A 17,763-nucleotide genomic window follows, 5' to 3' on the forward strand; every position below is an offset into this window, starting at 1 on the left:
CACCTCACACCAGTCAGAATGGCCATCATCAAAAAATCTACAAACAACAAATGCTGGAGAGGGTGTGGAGGAAAGGGAATGCTCTTGCACTGTGAGTGGGAATGTAAATTGATACAGCCACTACAGAAGATGGTATGGAGATTCCTTAAAAAACTAGGAATAAAACCACCATATGACCCAGCAATCCCACTCCTAGGCATATACCCTGAGGAAACCAAAGTTGAAAAAGACCCATGTATCCCATTGTTCACAGCAGCACTATTTACAATAGCTAGAACATGGAAGCAACCTAGATGTCCACTGACAGATGAATAGATAAAGAAGATGTGGTACATATACACAATGGAATATTACTCAGCCATCAAAAGAAAGGCATCTGAGTCAGCTCTGATGAGGTGGATGAACCTAGAACCAATTATACAGAGTGAAGTGAGTCAGAAAGAGAAAGATCAATATTGTATTCTAATGCATATGTGTGGAATCTAGAAAAACAGTACTGAAGAATTTATTTATAGGGCAACAATGGAGAAACAGACATAGAGAATAAACTTATGGACATGGGGCAAGGGTAGGAGAGGATGAGACATTCTTCACCACCTCAAATTCTATTTTATTATGCCTGTGTTAGGGCCCAAGAAATCTGCATTTTGACAATTTTCCAGACTTGAGAAAGTATCACAGGCACAGTACAGAAAAAAACAGGGATGTGCTGCAGACATTCTCACATGATTGGAAGTACTGTTCTCATGAACTTCCTGTGTTTTCAGTTTTCTTGGCAGCATCAGTTTCTAAGGCTTCAGACTCCCATCAACGAGATATTCAGTAGTTACATAGATCAAATAGTTTCCAAGAAACTGTCACTGATATTAAGTTTGCCAAATACCTGTATAAGCTTATACTGAAGCTGATTAATCTCAATAAACTATCACTGATATTAAGTTTGCCAAATACATGTATAATCTTATATTGAAGCTAATTAATACAAACCATTTTCCTTACAAGGCTTGGATTATAAAACCAAATGACAGAAACTTATTGCACAGAGGCATTTATTAGAATTCTGCAGTAAGCCAGGGCTTTAAGAGAAAAACACCTAAAAAACACTCTATCCTTGAGTCCAAAAGAAGGCACAAACTTGTAAACACAATACAAGATACAGCAGCATGACTTTATGAACCAATCAAAATTATGAAAGACTTCATGTCAATCCCTCAACACAGGATTTTTCAATCAGTATTTGCCAGTACTGGCAGTATGGCAATCAGTATTCTAACAAAAAATGAGAGCAAAGGCACAGAGGTTTGCACAGGGTGTGTTTAGTACTGCTGGGGCACGAAGAGTGCATGAACTGTAAGCACAAGAGGTAAGCACTTTCAGAAATATGTGTGTGCATGTGTGTGTATAAACACTGATATAAACATATGAATGGATATATCTGTACATCCAACTGCCAATTCACCATATACATCCTCCTTACTTTTTAATCCTTCCAAAACCAAACTCTTGATGTCCACTCGTTAGTTTCTCCATTTTCACAAATGGTAATCCCATTCTAGTTGCTCAGGCCAAAACCCTTGGGGTCCTCCTTGAAACTGCTTCTGTCATATCCACTTCACAACCTACCAGCACTTCCTGTCATTCGACTTCACAACATATCTAGCATCAGACCACTTTCCACGTCCTCCACAGCGTCCACCCAGTTTGAGCTATTAGTACCTCATCCTTGGATTTCTGGAGTGGCTTCTAGTTCATCTCCATTTGTACATAAGAACCAGAGTGATCCTTTAAAGACATGCTACCCCCGTGCTCATGATCATGTCTCTTCTGCTCAAAATCTTCTAACTCACTCAGAATCAAATCCAAATTCCATAAAGGAGCTCTAAAGACACCCCCCACCCCAGTGCTTTCTGATCGTATTTCCTTCCCTTCTCCCTTACTCACATGGCTGTGGTAAGGGTGGTGTCCCTGCTGTTCTGTGAATATAACCAGCATGCTTCCACTTCAGAGCCTCTGCACTTGTTGCTCTGCTTCTTCTGCCTGGACTCATCTTCCTTAGATATCTGTATCATTCGTTCTCTCATTTCATTCACGTCCCTGTTCCACTGTCTCCTTATTAAAAAGGACTTCCCTAATGTCTCCATATTGTATCACTATCACCTAGTTCTATTCTTTCTTATTGGCATTCACTGCTATCTGACATTATCTATTTATTTATATCCTACCATTACAACCATCACTAGAACTGCAGCTCCATAAGAACAGACCATGTTTTGTTCACTACTCAGCTTCACTATCTTGAATAGTGTCTAGCACATGGAAGACATCCAATTAATATTTGCTGAATGGATGACTGTTGACTAAATATTTACTGAATTGATGACTGCTGACTAAATATATTCATATAGCCCTTACCCAAGTTAACAGCTTCCCTGGTGGCTCAACTGGTTAAGAACCTGCCTGCTAATGCAGGAGATGCAAGAGACGTGAGTTTGATCCTGGGGTCGGAAAGATCCCCTAGAGAAGGAAATGGCAACCCACTCCAATATTCTTGCCTGGAAAGTTCCATGGACAGAGGAGCCTGGTGGGCTATATATATAGTCCATGCAGTCTCAATGAGTTGTACATGACTAAGCACTCACCACACATACAAGTTAATTAGAAAGATGACTAGAAGGAGTATGGAAGACATTTGAGCTGTACAAAATTGAGAGCAGAGATATCTGATGAGCCATAACTAAAACCAGATAAGGCAGTGAGAATGAGATAGCTATGAAATGAGCTAAATAAAAGCAACAGAATCTACAACTGACTGGATGTGGGAGCTTAGGTCAATGAAGGAGGATTATGCCTTCCAGGAATTTAAAAAAAAATGAGCAAGGAGTAAAATCAATTTTAGATATGTTGAAGTTGAGGTACTTGAGACAAATTCAGCTTAGGATATCCAATGGCTACTTGTTACGCAGATTTGGAACTTAACAGAAAGATGCCAAGGCTATAGATTTGGATTTAGGAGTCATCAGTATGTGAGTAACAGTTAAAATCAGTGAGATGAAATTATCCAGGGGAAGCATGTAGAATCAAAAAGAACAGAAACAGATTGCTAAGAAGCACCAGGAAGAAGATGCAAGAAAGGAAACTGAGAAGGACTGGTCTGAGATGTAGCAGACCACAATAGTTTGCACAAAATGCCAAAGTGATTTTCAGGAAAGGACAGACTGAGGTTGAGGGGAGTAAGGGTCAAATATGGAATAAAGGTGAAATGAAACATAGGTTTGAAGTGAGTGACATGGATTTGGCATAAGTGCTGAGGAGAATGAACAGAAACTTTCCTATTAACCACATTGGAAATTGACTAAAGACAAAGAGCAAATAGAGAGGCTATGGTTTAAAATGTCTATCAATAGGAGAATGGATAAGCAAAATACAGTAATCTATACCATAGAAAACAAGAAAAAGGAAAGAACTATTAATGAACACAAAAACATTGAGTCTTGAAAACAGAGCAAGAAAGAGCAATCTTAACTCAAGCAAAATAAGAGTTATACAACTTATGACTTTATTTGTATGAAGTTCTAGAATATACAAAGTAATTATCTAGGAAGGATGCTAAACAATAGTTGCTTCCAGAGGATGGTATAGACATGGACTGACTAGCAAGGAACATGAGAGCATGAGGTAATGGTAATGATCCTATTCTATATCCTTCTAACGATTTGGCTTTCTAACCTGCATGTTTTTGTTAAAATTCAGGTGCTATCTTTAGATTTGTGCATTTCCTTGTAAAGTTTTAAATAGAAAAAAACCCACAGAACTATAGACAAACGTTTGGTGAAGGACCTGATAAAATATTTGTGAGGACAGTAACTGCTGTCTCTAATTTATTTTGAAATACACTCAAGAATAATGTAGATTAGTGGATCAGCAGAGGGATGGACAGATATGATAAAGCAAAAATAATAAAACAATGATAGAATCTGGACTGTAGTGAAAAAAAAAAGGAGTTGCTATGGTTTAAATAATTAAATATGCAGCATAATTAATTTGTAAGAAATTAGTTGAATTGGTCCAGCTAGAGATCTGAACAAGTACAGTAGAAGGAATAAGTTGAAATTGTTAGCAAAAGTTACATACTATTTTATGTAATGGACAACAAGCTTAACCTAAGTAAGAAAAGAAATGAGATCAGGAAGGGACCTATTAGGAAAGGTGGGGGAAAACCCCAAAACTTTGGGGTATCCATGAAACTGAAGAACAGATACAGTATGAACAAGGATATGAGAGATGTGGAACAATGAAACGTTATTATGAAAGATCAGTTTGTCAGAATTTAAGTAAGAATTCAGAGTTAGGCAATTTCAGGCAAAATAGTGAGGACATAAAATAGATTTAATACTATCAAAACAGAGATCATAATGACATTTCTACAACTGTACATAATCTATTAAAATAAAAAGACCACTAAACAATAGGAGCTAGACACAAAACATAAAATAGGATTCCTACTGAGGTAATTCATAACTGTTGTTATAAATACCAAGAAATTTAGATTTCTAAAAGAGGAACTATAAATGTTGTAAGGTTTTGGGGAGACAGTGGATGGTTTGATGGGGCCAGATAAGATAGTATGTCAAATAGGTGGAAAACAGCGTGGACAAAAAAGAGAAAGCAAATTCTCAGTGAACTGACTACAAGTAACTAATACATGTTTTAAGTTTTTCCATCTATCAAATGACAATAAAAACATGGGCTTTTTACCTATCTTCAAGGGCTATTGATAGATGATAAATAAAATTAATTTTAAACATGAAGGAGAAAAAAAGTGTTCTGTGCAGCACTGCCCATAATAGTAAACCCTTGGAAATAAGTTAAATGACCATCAGTAGAAGATGGCTAAATAACTATAGATCATATTAACACAATTGGCCATTACACAGCAATTAAGAGGAATGAACCAGACTAACAAAGATAAACACAGATACAGATATAAACACAGATACATAAGCAACATTATATATTTTTTTATATATATATATAAAATGTAAAAAAATATATAATGTTGCTTATGGATATATATGTAATGTATAGTAAGAATATAAAAACAAACTTAAGAAGAATTAACAACAAATTCAACATAATGATTATCTCATCTCTGGGGAGAAAAGAGCAAATGAAATCAAGATGAATACTAACAAAGGAATTTTCAACTCTACCTGTACTGTTTTATTTCTTTAAAAAAGAAATCTGGGGCATTCCCTGGTTGCCCAATGGTTAGGACTCAGTATTCTCACTGTTAGGGCCCCAGGTTCCATCCTTAGTTGGGGGAACTAGGATCCTGCAAGCCATGTGGATCTTGGGTGTGGCCAAGAAAAAAAACTGAAGCAAACACTGCAAAATACTATTGGACAAAGCTAGACAGTGAAAGTTTTATAGGTATTCATTTATGCTTTATCCTTGAAATATGTAAGAACACAAAAAGGTACAACATTATAGTATAAAAAATTCAATATTACTACCATACACGTATGTTCTCTTATACAAATCTATAAGACTGTCAGGTAAATATCCTCAAACCTTTAGGAAATGCTTACAATCTATATATTGGAAGTGATCTGAAAAGTATGACATTTTCTGGGTCTGAGTATGTTAATACATGACAGTAAAACAGAACCGAGGGACTTTCCTGGCAGTCTAGTGGTTAAGACTCCATGCTTCCAGTGCAGACGGCATGGGTTCTATCTCTGATCAGGGAACTAAGATCCCACATGTTGCATAGTCAAAACAACAAAATTGAAAAAATAAAAAAGAAAGAAAGGAAGAAAAACAGAAATGACAGAACTACTATAGTCATTAACACTGAAATTATAAAGATATTCAAGTCCCATTAAATCATCATTAAAGATATTTAATAATGAGGCAACAAATGATTATATTCTCTATATCTTCTAATCTTTTATAAATGGCATTACTTTTATAATCAGAAAAAAAAAACTGTAAGGGAAAGATATCAACAATCTATATCTTGATTATATTTTTCTTAATTATCTAAAAATTTTCTTCATAGAAATGTTTTTCTTTTTCTACCTTTTTCATTTCATTCCAAATTCCTAAGGAAATGAACAGCTCTGAGGCATGAAACTTCTGTTCAAAATTATAAGTAATATACACACTTTGAAAAGTTCTTAAAAACTGATGAACTAGAAAACAATTTTAAATATGCTGCAAAAGAAGCAATGGTCCATGAAAAATCTATGATTTTCGCACCTACTGCATTCCATATCTTCAGGCCAAGGAACACCAAACATCTCCATGAGCTTCGAACACTCACTGTAAGCCCGCTGACAGAGCCTACGGCAGGGAAGTGTGACACGTCCGTATTCCATACAGATAGGAGCATAGAGCGCACAGAGAAACGGCCGGAAATCCCGAGAGCAATCCAAATTCACCATAGGGTGGAATGGCTAGGAAAAAGTTCAAATCAAATCATTAGATGAAGAGTTGTATACACGTTAAAGTTTTCTTCATAGGTAATATGGCGATATTCTTGCTTTTTCTGTTTTAGAAGACTTCTGAAGGCAATTAAAATTTTCTGAAGGGAAGCTTTTCTTTTTTTCAACAAAACCCTCTTCACCCAGAATCACCTAGAGATTCTGATTTGGTTAAGTATGAGGTGTACTGCAGAATCTATATGGATATTTTAATTATTACAGGTGATATTAATGAAAAGGCCTGGCTGAGAACGACAAATAACAATACAGTCCATTTTACAAAGAAAAATCCACAAAAGATGCGTGTCAAATGCTCAGAAACCTAATCACTGCTTGGTAATGGGATTATAAGAGATTTCAATTTTCTTTTTCTTATGTACTTCAATTTCTGTATTTTTGTCAACTAACATATATCAAAAGGAGAGGAGGACAAAAAATGAAAGGAAAGGGTAGGAGAGGAAGTTCAGTTCAGTTGCTCAGTCGTATCCAACTCTTTGCGACCCCATGAACCATAGCAGGCCAGGCCTCCCTGTCCATCACCAACTCCCACAGTTTACCCAAACTCACGTCGATTGAGTCGGTGATGCCATCTAACCATCTGTCCCCTTCTCCTCCTGCCTTCAATCCTTCCCAACAGGAGAGGAAGAGTAGTCGTTATTATAAACAGTAGTACATGTTTTGAGGTGGGAGGTAAAGGAAGAGATATCACTTTGGTCTCGTATTTTCCTGTTCTTTTTACATTAAAAGAAAATTTTAAAAACATACACTAGAGTTCTTTGAACTCTATATGATGTAAACACAGCTAACACTGTAAGCTGGTACTAAGGGAACAAAAAGAAAAAATAGTGGCCCCAAACATAAAACCATACTAAAATTATCATCTTAACCACAGGAATAGATCAATTATCCCAAGAAATGTACATCTGGACTTTTAACTAACAAATATTTTTTTCACATGTTTATATAACCAGTTTCAGAGTCATTGCTGATTTTTAACTAATAACATATTCTCACCACAAGGCCTTTCCACCAAGACGCAATCAATTTATTTCTACACTGATATAAAGCATTATCCAGAAGCCTTCTATACACAATGCAGTCACAAAACCAAGAGTCACTTAAAGAAACTGTGTTAAAAGAAGTTAACTGTATAAGAGATGTGATAACTGATACATAACTGTATGTGATGATCACTTTATCACTTAATATCACTATCACTATATATAATATATATATTAATATATATAACACTATATATAATATTATATATACTATATATAATAAATTTAACATATATTTATATATAACATAAAACAAACTATATGCAATCAGCACTTCCAAGCAAGAAGAAATAATTTTAAATTAATAACTTTAAATTAAATCAATGTTTCCATCAAGAACAACGTCAAAATATAGGAAAAGCTTTAAAGTATCTATTGAAGGCTACTAGAGAACTACTAAAGGAAAAGAACTAGACAAACCAGGAATCAGAGAGCAGGGAAGCATGCAGAGGTGGCCTGATAAGTGCAGCCACTTCTCCAAGGAGGTATCTGTTGAACCTGGGTGTAAGGCAAGAGAATGAGAAGCAAGTTTTGCCCAGGCTGATGCTAGAGAACCAAGAAACCAGCAGGGCTCTGGTAGTCGTGCAAGACCATAGGCAGTACATGTATATATATAACTGAATCACCTTGCTGTACCCCCTAAAACTAATACAATACTGTTAATCGATGATGCTCCAATATAAAATAAAAATTAGAAAAAAAAAAGACTACAGACAAAATTCAAAACAAAAGTGACAGATGGGTGAACAGGGAAGTTCCTAGGTTTGGGCCTGACACAGAGCTAATTTTCCCTTCAAGATATTTGAAAATTCTGGAGATGCACAGGGCAGGAGGTTAAAAAGCTAAGCATGAAGCCTCTGAAAAGCAGAGTGGAGATTTTGGCAGTGTCATCAGTGTGAGGAAACATAAATTAGAGGCTCAAGTCCAACCAGGGGACCTGAGCATAACTCACTCACAGCTGGAAGCTCCTCCCCTGAGTGACCACACTTCAGCAGTGGGGGCAAACGACAGGGAGGCAGAGACCGATCAAAACTGAAACCCAGCCTCAACTCAGCTCAGTCCCAAGACTGTACATGAGAAATATGTTTGAGAAAATAAAAGATGAAGTATTCCAGAAAATTGGTATCGATCATAAGAGGGACCAAATGGAAATTCTCTAAGTGAAATACATAAATGATGAAATTAAGAGCTCATTAGATATATTAGAAGAAAGAAAAGGCAAAATGGAAAACAAGGCAATAGAAAATATCCAAACCAGAAGCACACAGACCAAAAACTACTGAAAAATACAGAAAAAAGCATAATAGATGTGTAAAACACATGAAAATGTTTAGGATATACATAACCGGAACCTCAAAAGAGGGAAGAAAGAATGAACAGAGGCAATATATAACAAGATGAGGGTCAAGAATTTGTCAAAACTGATTAAAGACAACCCATAGATTCAAAAAGTTATGCAAATCCCCAGAAGAATACATACAAAAAATACACCTAAGCATATCGCATTTAAACTGTGGAAAACCAAAGAAAAATATCATAAAAACAACCAATGGGGAAAAAAAGACACCTTACCTTCAACAGAACAACTACTGCTGGACTTTGGAATACTAGAAAACAACAGAATGATTTATTTAAAGAGCTAAGAGAAAACAACTGCTCACCATAATACTATGGTCAACAGAAATACCCTTTAATAAGTGAAAGCAAAGTAAAGATATTTTCAGATAGACAAAAACAGAAAAATGTCTGGCCCAAACCTACACTAAAAGATAAAAGTAATCTAAGATGAAAATTCAAAATGAATTAAAATCCACAAAAGAGGTGAATATGTGGGAAAACAGAAATGAATATTCTCTGTAAAAATAAAAAATAATGCCTTAAAAGACATATAAAATACAAAATAATTATGTGTGATAATAAAATTATAAAGATAGGGGTCAGAGGAACACTAATGGGAGAGTGATCAAAGTTATTATTTTTATTAAAATACTGTAAGTCAAGAGTACATATCATAATTTCTGGGGTAAGCAATAAAAGAACGCACAACTAACTAGGTAATAAAGAGAGAAATCGAATAATACAAAAGAAACAAGATAGGAGAGAGAAAAAGGCAAACAGTTTGGAAAAATTGAAATCAAATAATAAGGTGGTAGATATTAACCCAAGTACATCACCAATTGCATTATATATAAATGAACTACCAACTACATAAGAAAGTAAGACTGCTAGACTAGGTATAAAAAAAATTTGCTGATAGTAATGTAAAACAAGGCAACCACTATGGAAAAAGTTTGGCAACTACTCAAGCAGTTAAACATAAAACTGCCACATGATCCAGCAATTCCACTCCTAGGAATATACCCCCAAATAATTTTAAATCATGTTTAAGCAAAAATAATCCTGCTTGTTTAACTTATATGTAGAGTACATCATGGGAAATGACAGGCTGGACAAAACACAAGCCGGAATAAAGATTGCCAGGAGAAATATCAATGACCTCAGATACGCAGATTACACGACCCTTACAGGAGAAAGCAAAGAAGAACCAAAGAGCATCTGGATGAAAGTGAAACAGGGGAGTGAAAAAGTTGGCTTACAACTCAACATTCAGAAAACTAAGATCACGGCATCCAGTCCCATCACTTCATGGCAAATAGATAGGGAAACAATGGAAATAGTGTCAGACTTTTATTTTTTGGGGCTCCAAAATCACTGCAGATGGTGACTGTGGCCATGAAATTAAAAGGTGCTTACTCCTTGGAAGAAAACTTATGACCATCCTGGATAGCATATTAAAAAGCAGAGACATTCCTTTGCCAACAAAGGTCCGTCTAGTCAAAGCTATGGTTTTTCCAGTAGTCATGTATAGATGTGAGAGATGGACTGTGAAGAAAGCTGAGCGCCGAAGAATTGATGCTTTTGAACTTTGGTGGTGGAGGAGACTCTTGAGAGTCCCTTGGACAGCAAGGAGATCCAACCAGTCCATTCTAAAGGAAATCAGTCCTGAATATTCATTGGAAGGACTGATGCTGAAGCTGAAACTCCAATACTTTCACCACCTGATGGGAAGAACTGACTCACTGGGAAAGACCCTGATGCTGGGAAAGGTTGAGGGCAGGAGGAAAAGGGGATGACAGAGGATGAGATGGTTGGATGGCATCACCGACTAAATGGACAGGAGTTTGAGCAAGCTCCAGGAGTTGGTGATAGACAGGGAGGCCTGGCATGCTGCAGTCCATGGGGTCGCAAAGAGTCGGACATGACTGAGCAACTGAACTGAAGCAAAAATGTGCATATGAATGTTTATAACAGAGTAGTGTTATTCATAATAACCAAAAAGAGCAAAATAAAGCAAAAGCAAGCAAAGGAAAGGAAATAATAAAGAAGAGAAATCAATAACACTGAAATCAGAAAATCAACTTTGAAAAAAAATCACTCAACCCAAGAGCTGGTTCTTTGAAAACTTCAGTAAAATTGACAGGCTTCTAGTAAGAATGATTTAAAAAGACAGAGAGAAAAACAATATCAAGAATGAAAAAAAGGGTATCACTAGATACTCTACCGACATTAAAAATATAATAAGGAAGGACTTCCCTAGTGGCCCAGTGGTTAAGAATCCGCCTGCCAATGCAGGGGACAAAGCTTCGATCCCTGGTCCAGGAAGATCCCTCATGCTTCAGAGTGACATGCCCATGTGCCACAACTACTGAAGCCTACACACTCTAAAGCCCAGGCTCTGCAACAAGAGAAGCCACCACAATGAAAAGCCTAAAAGAGTAGCTCCCACACTCTGCAGCTAAAGAAAGACTACACGCAGCAATGAAAACCCATCACAGCCAAAACTATCACTTTCCAAAAAAATGTTAAAAATATATAAACAATATTACAAACAACTCTATGCATATAAACCAGACAATTTAGATGAAGTAGACCAATTCCTCTGAAGTCAGACTACCAAAACTCACCCAAGATGAAACTGATAAGCTGAACAGTCCTATAACTATTCAACAAATTATAGTTTAAAATCTCCTGAAAAAAGATATTCAGGCCTAATGCTTTCATTGGTAAAATCTAACAATTTTAAAAGAATACCAATTCTACACAATCTCTTCCAGAAAACAGCAGAGAACTAACCTGACCAAATTCTATGAAGTCCAGATTACATAACAATCAGTTCAGTTCAGTTGCTTAGTCATGTCCAACTCTTTGAGACCCTGTGGACTGCAGCAAGCCAGGTATCCCTGTCCATCGCCAACTCCTGGAGTTTACTCAAACACATATCCATTGAGTCGGTGATGCCATCCAACCATCTCATCCTCTGTCGTCCCCTTCTCCTCCTGCCCTCAACCTTTCCCGGCATCAAGAGTCTTTTCCAATGAGTCAGTTCGCATCAGGTGGCTGAAGTATTGGAGTTGCAGCTTCAACATCAGTCCTTCCAGTGAATATTCAGGACTGATTTCCTTTAGAATGGACTGGTTGGATCTCCTTGCAGTCCAAGGGACTCTCAAGAGCCTTCTCCAACACCACAGTTCAAAAGCATCAATTCTTCGGCGCTCAGCTTTCTTCATAGTCCAATTCTCACATCTCTACATGACCACTGGAAAAACCATAGCTTTGACTAGACGGACCTTTGTTGGCAAAGTAATGTCTCTGCTTTTTAATATGCTGTCTAGGTTGGTCATACTTTTCTTCCAAGGAGTAAGCGTCTTTTAATTTCATGGCCACAGTCACCATCTGCAGTGATTTTGAAGCCCCAAAAAATAAAGTCTGTCACTGTTCCCCCATCTTTTTGCCATGAAGTGATCACAGAGAGCAACTGAGCGGCTAACACTTTCACTTTTCAGGGGTACTCAAGTCAACCCATAACAACACTGTTTATGGTTTGGAGATTCAACATCTGATCTCTAGATTTAATAACATTTCTGTCAAAATCCAGTAACAATTTTAGTAGTTAAAGATAAGCTTATTCTAAATTTTATATGAAAAAAAAAAGAAGAATAAATGAAATAATTTTGGGGAAAAGAAGGGGGGGAAATCATACTATCCAATTTTAAGATTTACTGTATAGCTAACAAAAATCAAGACACTGTGGTATTGGTGGTGAAATAGACACAAAGATCAACAGGACAGAATAGAGAACCCAAATATAAATCTACACAAGGACAGATAACTGATTTTTGAGGAAGAAGCAAAAGCAGTTCAAATGGTGCAAGGATAGACAGCCTTTCCAACAAATGGTGCTGAAGCTAGCAGATATTCACAGGCCAAAAAATGAAACTTACTTTATACAAATTAACTCAAAATTGATCATAGATTTAAATGTGAGACATAAAGCTAATAAAACTTCAGGGAATGTGCAGACCCACTGAAGAGTTCTTATAAATGACACCAAAAACACAGTCCCTAAAAGAAAGAAAACTTGGTAAACTGGATTTTGTTAAAATTTAAGACTTCTATTCTACACTTTGTTAAAAGGATGAAAAAGCAAGCTATAGACTAAACTATTTACAAACTACATTTCAAACAGAAGATTTGTATCTAGAATATATAAAGAACTCTCAAAGCTCAAAAGTAAAAACCAATTCAATTGAAAATGAACAACAGACATGAACAGACATTTTATCAAAGAATATATATGAATGGCACATGAAAAGATGTTCAATATTATTAGCCATAAGGGAAAGGCAAATTAAAATCATGTAAGATATCACATCATATGAGAAAAGCTGAATGAAAAATAGTGAAAATACCAAATGGTGGTAAGAATGCTGAGAACATGCATCTCTCATACACTGCTGGTAGAATGTAAAATGGTAGAACTTCTATGGAAAATAGTTGAGTAGTTTCTTAAAAATTCAAATACATGCTTATCATATAACCCAGCAATCACACTCCTGGGCATTTATTCCCCCGAAAGGAAAATTTATGTCTGCACAAAAATCTGTATATCAATGTTCACAGCAGCTTTATTTGTAATAGCAAAAAGCTGGAAACAACTCAGTATCCTTCAGTGGATGATTAAACAAATTGCAGAACATCTCTATAACAGAATACTACTCAGCAATTCAAAACAGTCACTACTGGTACATGCAGCAACTTGGGTGGATATCAAGGGTATTATGCTAAATGAAAAAAGTCAATCTCAAAAGATTATATACTGTATGATTCTATTTATATAACATTCTTGAAATGACAAAATTATAGGGACAGAGAACAAATTAGTGGTTGCCTGGAAATAGGAAGGGTGGCAGGGAGAAAGGAAGCACAAGGGGGATGTGATGATAAAAACAGTTCTGTATAGTTTTGGTGTTGTGTTTTCTTTTTGCCACGCTGCGGGTCTTGTGGGATCTCAGTTCCCCAACCAGGGATCTGAACTCGTGCCCCCTGCAGTGGAAGCACAGAATCCTAACCACTGGACTGCCAGGGAATTTCCACAGTATCTTAACCAAAGTGATGGCTACATGAACTTATACATGTGATAAAAATGCAATGTGATAAAAATGCAAAGACAATAAACATACATGTACATGTGCATATACAGACACAAAAATGAGTACATGTAAAAACTGGTGAAATATGATAAAGGGCTATAGATTATACCAATGATAACTTCCCCCTTTTTTTTTTTTTTTAGATCACCTGTGACTTTAAAAAAATTTTATTTATGAATTTGGCTGTGCTGGGTTGTTGTTGCTGAGTGCAGGCTTTCTCTAGCTGCAGTGAGTGGGGGCTACTCTCTAGTTGTGGTGTGCAGGCTTCTCATTGCAGCGGCTTCTCTTGTTGCAGAACACAGGCTCTAGGGCATAGAGGCTTCAGTAGTTGTGGTACATGGGCTTAGTTGTCCCAAGGCATGTGAGATCTTCCTGGATCAGGGATCAAACTGGTGTCCCCTGCACTGGCAGGAGGATTCTTATCCACTTGACCACTAGGGAAGTCCAGCGTCCCGGTTTTGACACTAATAGCTACATAAGATAGCAAGACCCCAGGTAAAACTAGCTACAGTATATAGAATCTCTACACTACTTTAACTTCCTGTGAGTCTATAATTATTTTAAAGTTTAGGGCTTCCCTGGTGATCCAGTGGTTAAGAATCCACCTTGCAATGCAAGGGACACCAGTGCAATCCCTGGTTGGGAAGATCCCACATGCCACAGGGCAACTGAGCCAGTGGGCCACAACTGAGCCCGGGCTCTGGAGCCTGCAAGTTGCAACTATTAAGCCCACGTTCCATGACTACTGAAGCCCATACACTTCAGAGCCTTTGCCCTGAAACAAGAGAAGCCACTGCAATGGGGAAGCTCTTAAACCGCAACTAGACAAAGCCTGTGCACAACAATGAAAACCCAGTGCAACCAAAAGAAAAAAATTTAAAGCTTAAAAATGCATTATATTCACATACCGATGTATGTATAGACATACATACAAGCATATGTACGCCTGAAGTAAGTCTCACACTTGCTTAGTCCTCAACTACACAATACCAATCTGATACCATGTTAGTAAAACCTCCATTTGTGAGCCCCACCATGAATTATAAAATTGACCTGAGTCACTATTTTGTGCTCTTGCACTGAGTATAAGGCTTTAAGTGTACGCTTCTGTCACTCACTAGCTGTAAGTGTCTTGTGCTGTGGCTCAGCTAGCATTGATGGACACTCACTACAGGCTGGGCAGCGCTGTAAGTGCTTCACACACCTAACAATCTTCTCAACAATCCCATAAGGCAGGCACTATAATTAGTCACACCATTTTATAATAAATGTGAAGAAAATAAGACACAGAAAGTTAAGTAGCTCGCCAAAGATCACATAGCTACAAAGACAGTCCCAAGAGTTAAACCTTGGCATTCTTATCCAGAGCCCTTGAGCTTATTAACCAGTTTGTTCTCTGTAACCTCTCTAAATTTCAGTGTTTCCTCTATAAAATGGTGTTAATACATATAGGTGTATTAAGGAGATCAAAGCAGTCCAGTCAATCCTAAAGGGAATCAACCCTGAATATTCATTGCAAAGACTGATGCTGAAGCTGAAGAAGCTCCAATACTCTGGCCACCTGATGTGAACAGCCGACTCACTGGAAAAGACCCTGATGCTAGGAAAGACTGAGGGTAGGAAGAGAAGGAGGTGACAGAGGATGAGATGAGTGGATGGCATCACACACTCAACGGAGATGAGTGTGAGCAAATTCCGGGAGATGGTGAAGGACAGGGAAGCCTGGTGTGCTGCAGTCCATGGGGTTGCAAAGAGTCAGACACAACTTAGCAACTGAACAACAATATATACAAGTAAGAATATATAAAATAGGATACAGCACCTAGCACATGACAGCCTAAAAAGAGATTAGGATTGGCACAAGGAACCCTGCTCAATTCTCTGTGCTCAACTACCAAGTGAAAAAGTCAACTGGAATGGTGTTTTTAAAACGCAAAATAAAACATGCATCAATCTCTTAATCACGATTCTGGGTGAAAGAAACCAGACATAAAAAAGTAGATACTATACGTCCATTCATATAAAACTCTAGAAAATGAACACTAATCCACAGTGACAGAAAGCAGATCAGTGGTTGCTTCAGCAGGGAGTCAACTCAGAGGGGAGGACTACAAAGGGCACAAGGAAGCTTTCGTAGTGGAGCAGTGTCAGTCACTCAGCCGTTTCGGACTCTTTGCGACCCACGGACTGTGACCCACCAGGCTCCTCTGTCCATGGGATTCTCCAGGCAAGAATACTAGTGGATTGCCATTCCCTGATCCAGGGATCGAACCTGGGTCTCCTGCATTGCAGGCAGATTCTTTACTGTCTGAGCCACAGGGAAGATCCCTAGGAAGCTTTTGAGGTGATGGAAATGTACGACATCTTGATAGAGATGATGGTTTCACAGGTATACACTTCTGTCAAAACTCAAGCTGAACACTGTTAAATGGGTGCAGTTAACTGTATACAAATCATACCTCAATAGTTATGTAAAAACAAAAAACATTAATATTTTTCAAATAATCAAGCTGCCCTGATTATAACTCTAACAATTTTTAACTTCAGCAAAGTAAAAATTAAATGAGTTAGCCAGCATACTGCCAAGTTGAGAATATATATAAGGAACACAGACTATCAAAGCTCTATAAAAGCGGAAAAAAGAATCTTCGGCTGATTGAATTTTTAAAAGATTCCTACTGAGTACTCCCCTAAGCAGTAGTACTTTTATTCACTAAATTAAGACCAGGGTATATGAAGTTTACAATCTGAAAAATAACTTTCTAAAATTAAATTTCTGGTTTCTTTAACAAAGGTGGAAGACAGGGAACCTTCTATTCTTTGTTCAAATTCAAATCAACCAAGCCTTTGTGCTCCTATTCTCTTTCTTCTTTGAAATTTCCATTCCTGTTACCATAGGAACCTGCTAGCTGACAGGCCTTCAAGCATAGCAACAGCCAAAGCTTAGCAAGGAGTGTGAAAGGGGGACAGAGTCAAAGGCCAAAATTTGACTCATGAGAATCAGAATTCCAATCTTTGTCACCCTACAAAGGGTCTGATAACCATAGAAACTGTATCCTACTGGGTTTGGGAATATTATGACTAAATTCACTAAATGTGAAACCAAATGTGGAGTGGCCTTGAAAATTCAAAAATGGTATTTATTCTACTTTAGATCCAAATTAGAGGAAGAAATTATTTTTTAAAAACTTTTTAGAATAATTTTAAATGATGTAAAATAAGACCTTTAAAAACTTTTTTGTAAGAATAAAATTCTAAAAAGGTCTAAAACTTTAAGAATTATTTTATATATATATAAAAAATTTTATGTTTGTAAAATACCTTTAGTCCCATAGATTTGTTTTTATTTTACAAATTTATTTTGTTAATGTCTTATGACAGCATATTAAATACTTTCCAATATTAGTTCAGTGAGCTAGTTTGCAGAAATATGACTTTATCACAGGAGTATATTTATCCTAAGTCAAAGGGAAGCTCCTGGAGCAGCCCATAAAATTTGACTTTTCTTCAGGAAGTAAACTTTTAACATTTCAAGTATCATGAATGGTTGTGAATTACAGTCTGTCTCAAAAGATAAAACTTTACAAACCAAAGTCATCACACTTAATACTTTAATTTAAAATAAGCATTTTAAGGCATTCTTTTAAAGTGATCTATCATGCAAGAAAATCAATTAAAATTTTAAAAGCTTATTTTTTCCTAAAGTCAGAAATAACTAAATGCAAT

General features: G+C 36.8%; 1 protein-coding gene across 6 annotated transcripts in view; it reads right to left on the minus strand.

Moving 5' to 3' along the window:
• The window catches only part of FZD3 (frizzled class receptor 3), a 96,166-nt gene that overhangs the window by 56,998 nt on the left and 21,405 nt on the right, over positions 1 to 17,763 (minus strand). For 5 of the 6 annotated variants that reach the window (XM_055577759.1, XM_055577757.1, XM_055577758.1 and 2 more), the window contains one exon: positions 6,262 to 6,458. The exons of the other annotated variant lie outside the window; for it this stretch is intronic. In XM_055577759.1, the coding sequence (XP_055433734.1) occupies positions 6,262 to 6,458 (197 nt within the window). The remainder of the gene's footprint in view (positions 1 to 6,261; positions 6,459 to 17,763) is intronic. 6 annotated transcript variants of the gene reach the window in all.

Source organism: Bubalus kerabau, chromosome 4 (genome assembly GCF_029407905.1).
Source record: "Bubalus kerabau isolate K-KA32 ecotype Philippines breed swamp buffalo chromosome 4, PCC_UOA_SB_1v2, whole genome shotgun sequence".
NCBI classification, from domain to species: domain Eukaryota; kingdom Metazoa; phylum Chordata; class Mammalia; order Artiodactyla; family Bovidae; genus Bubalus; species Bubalus kerabau.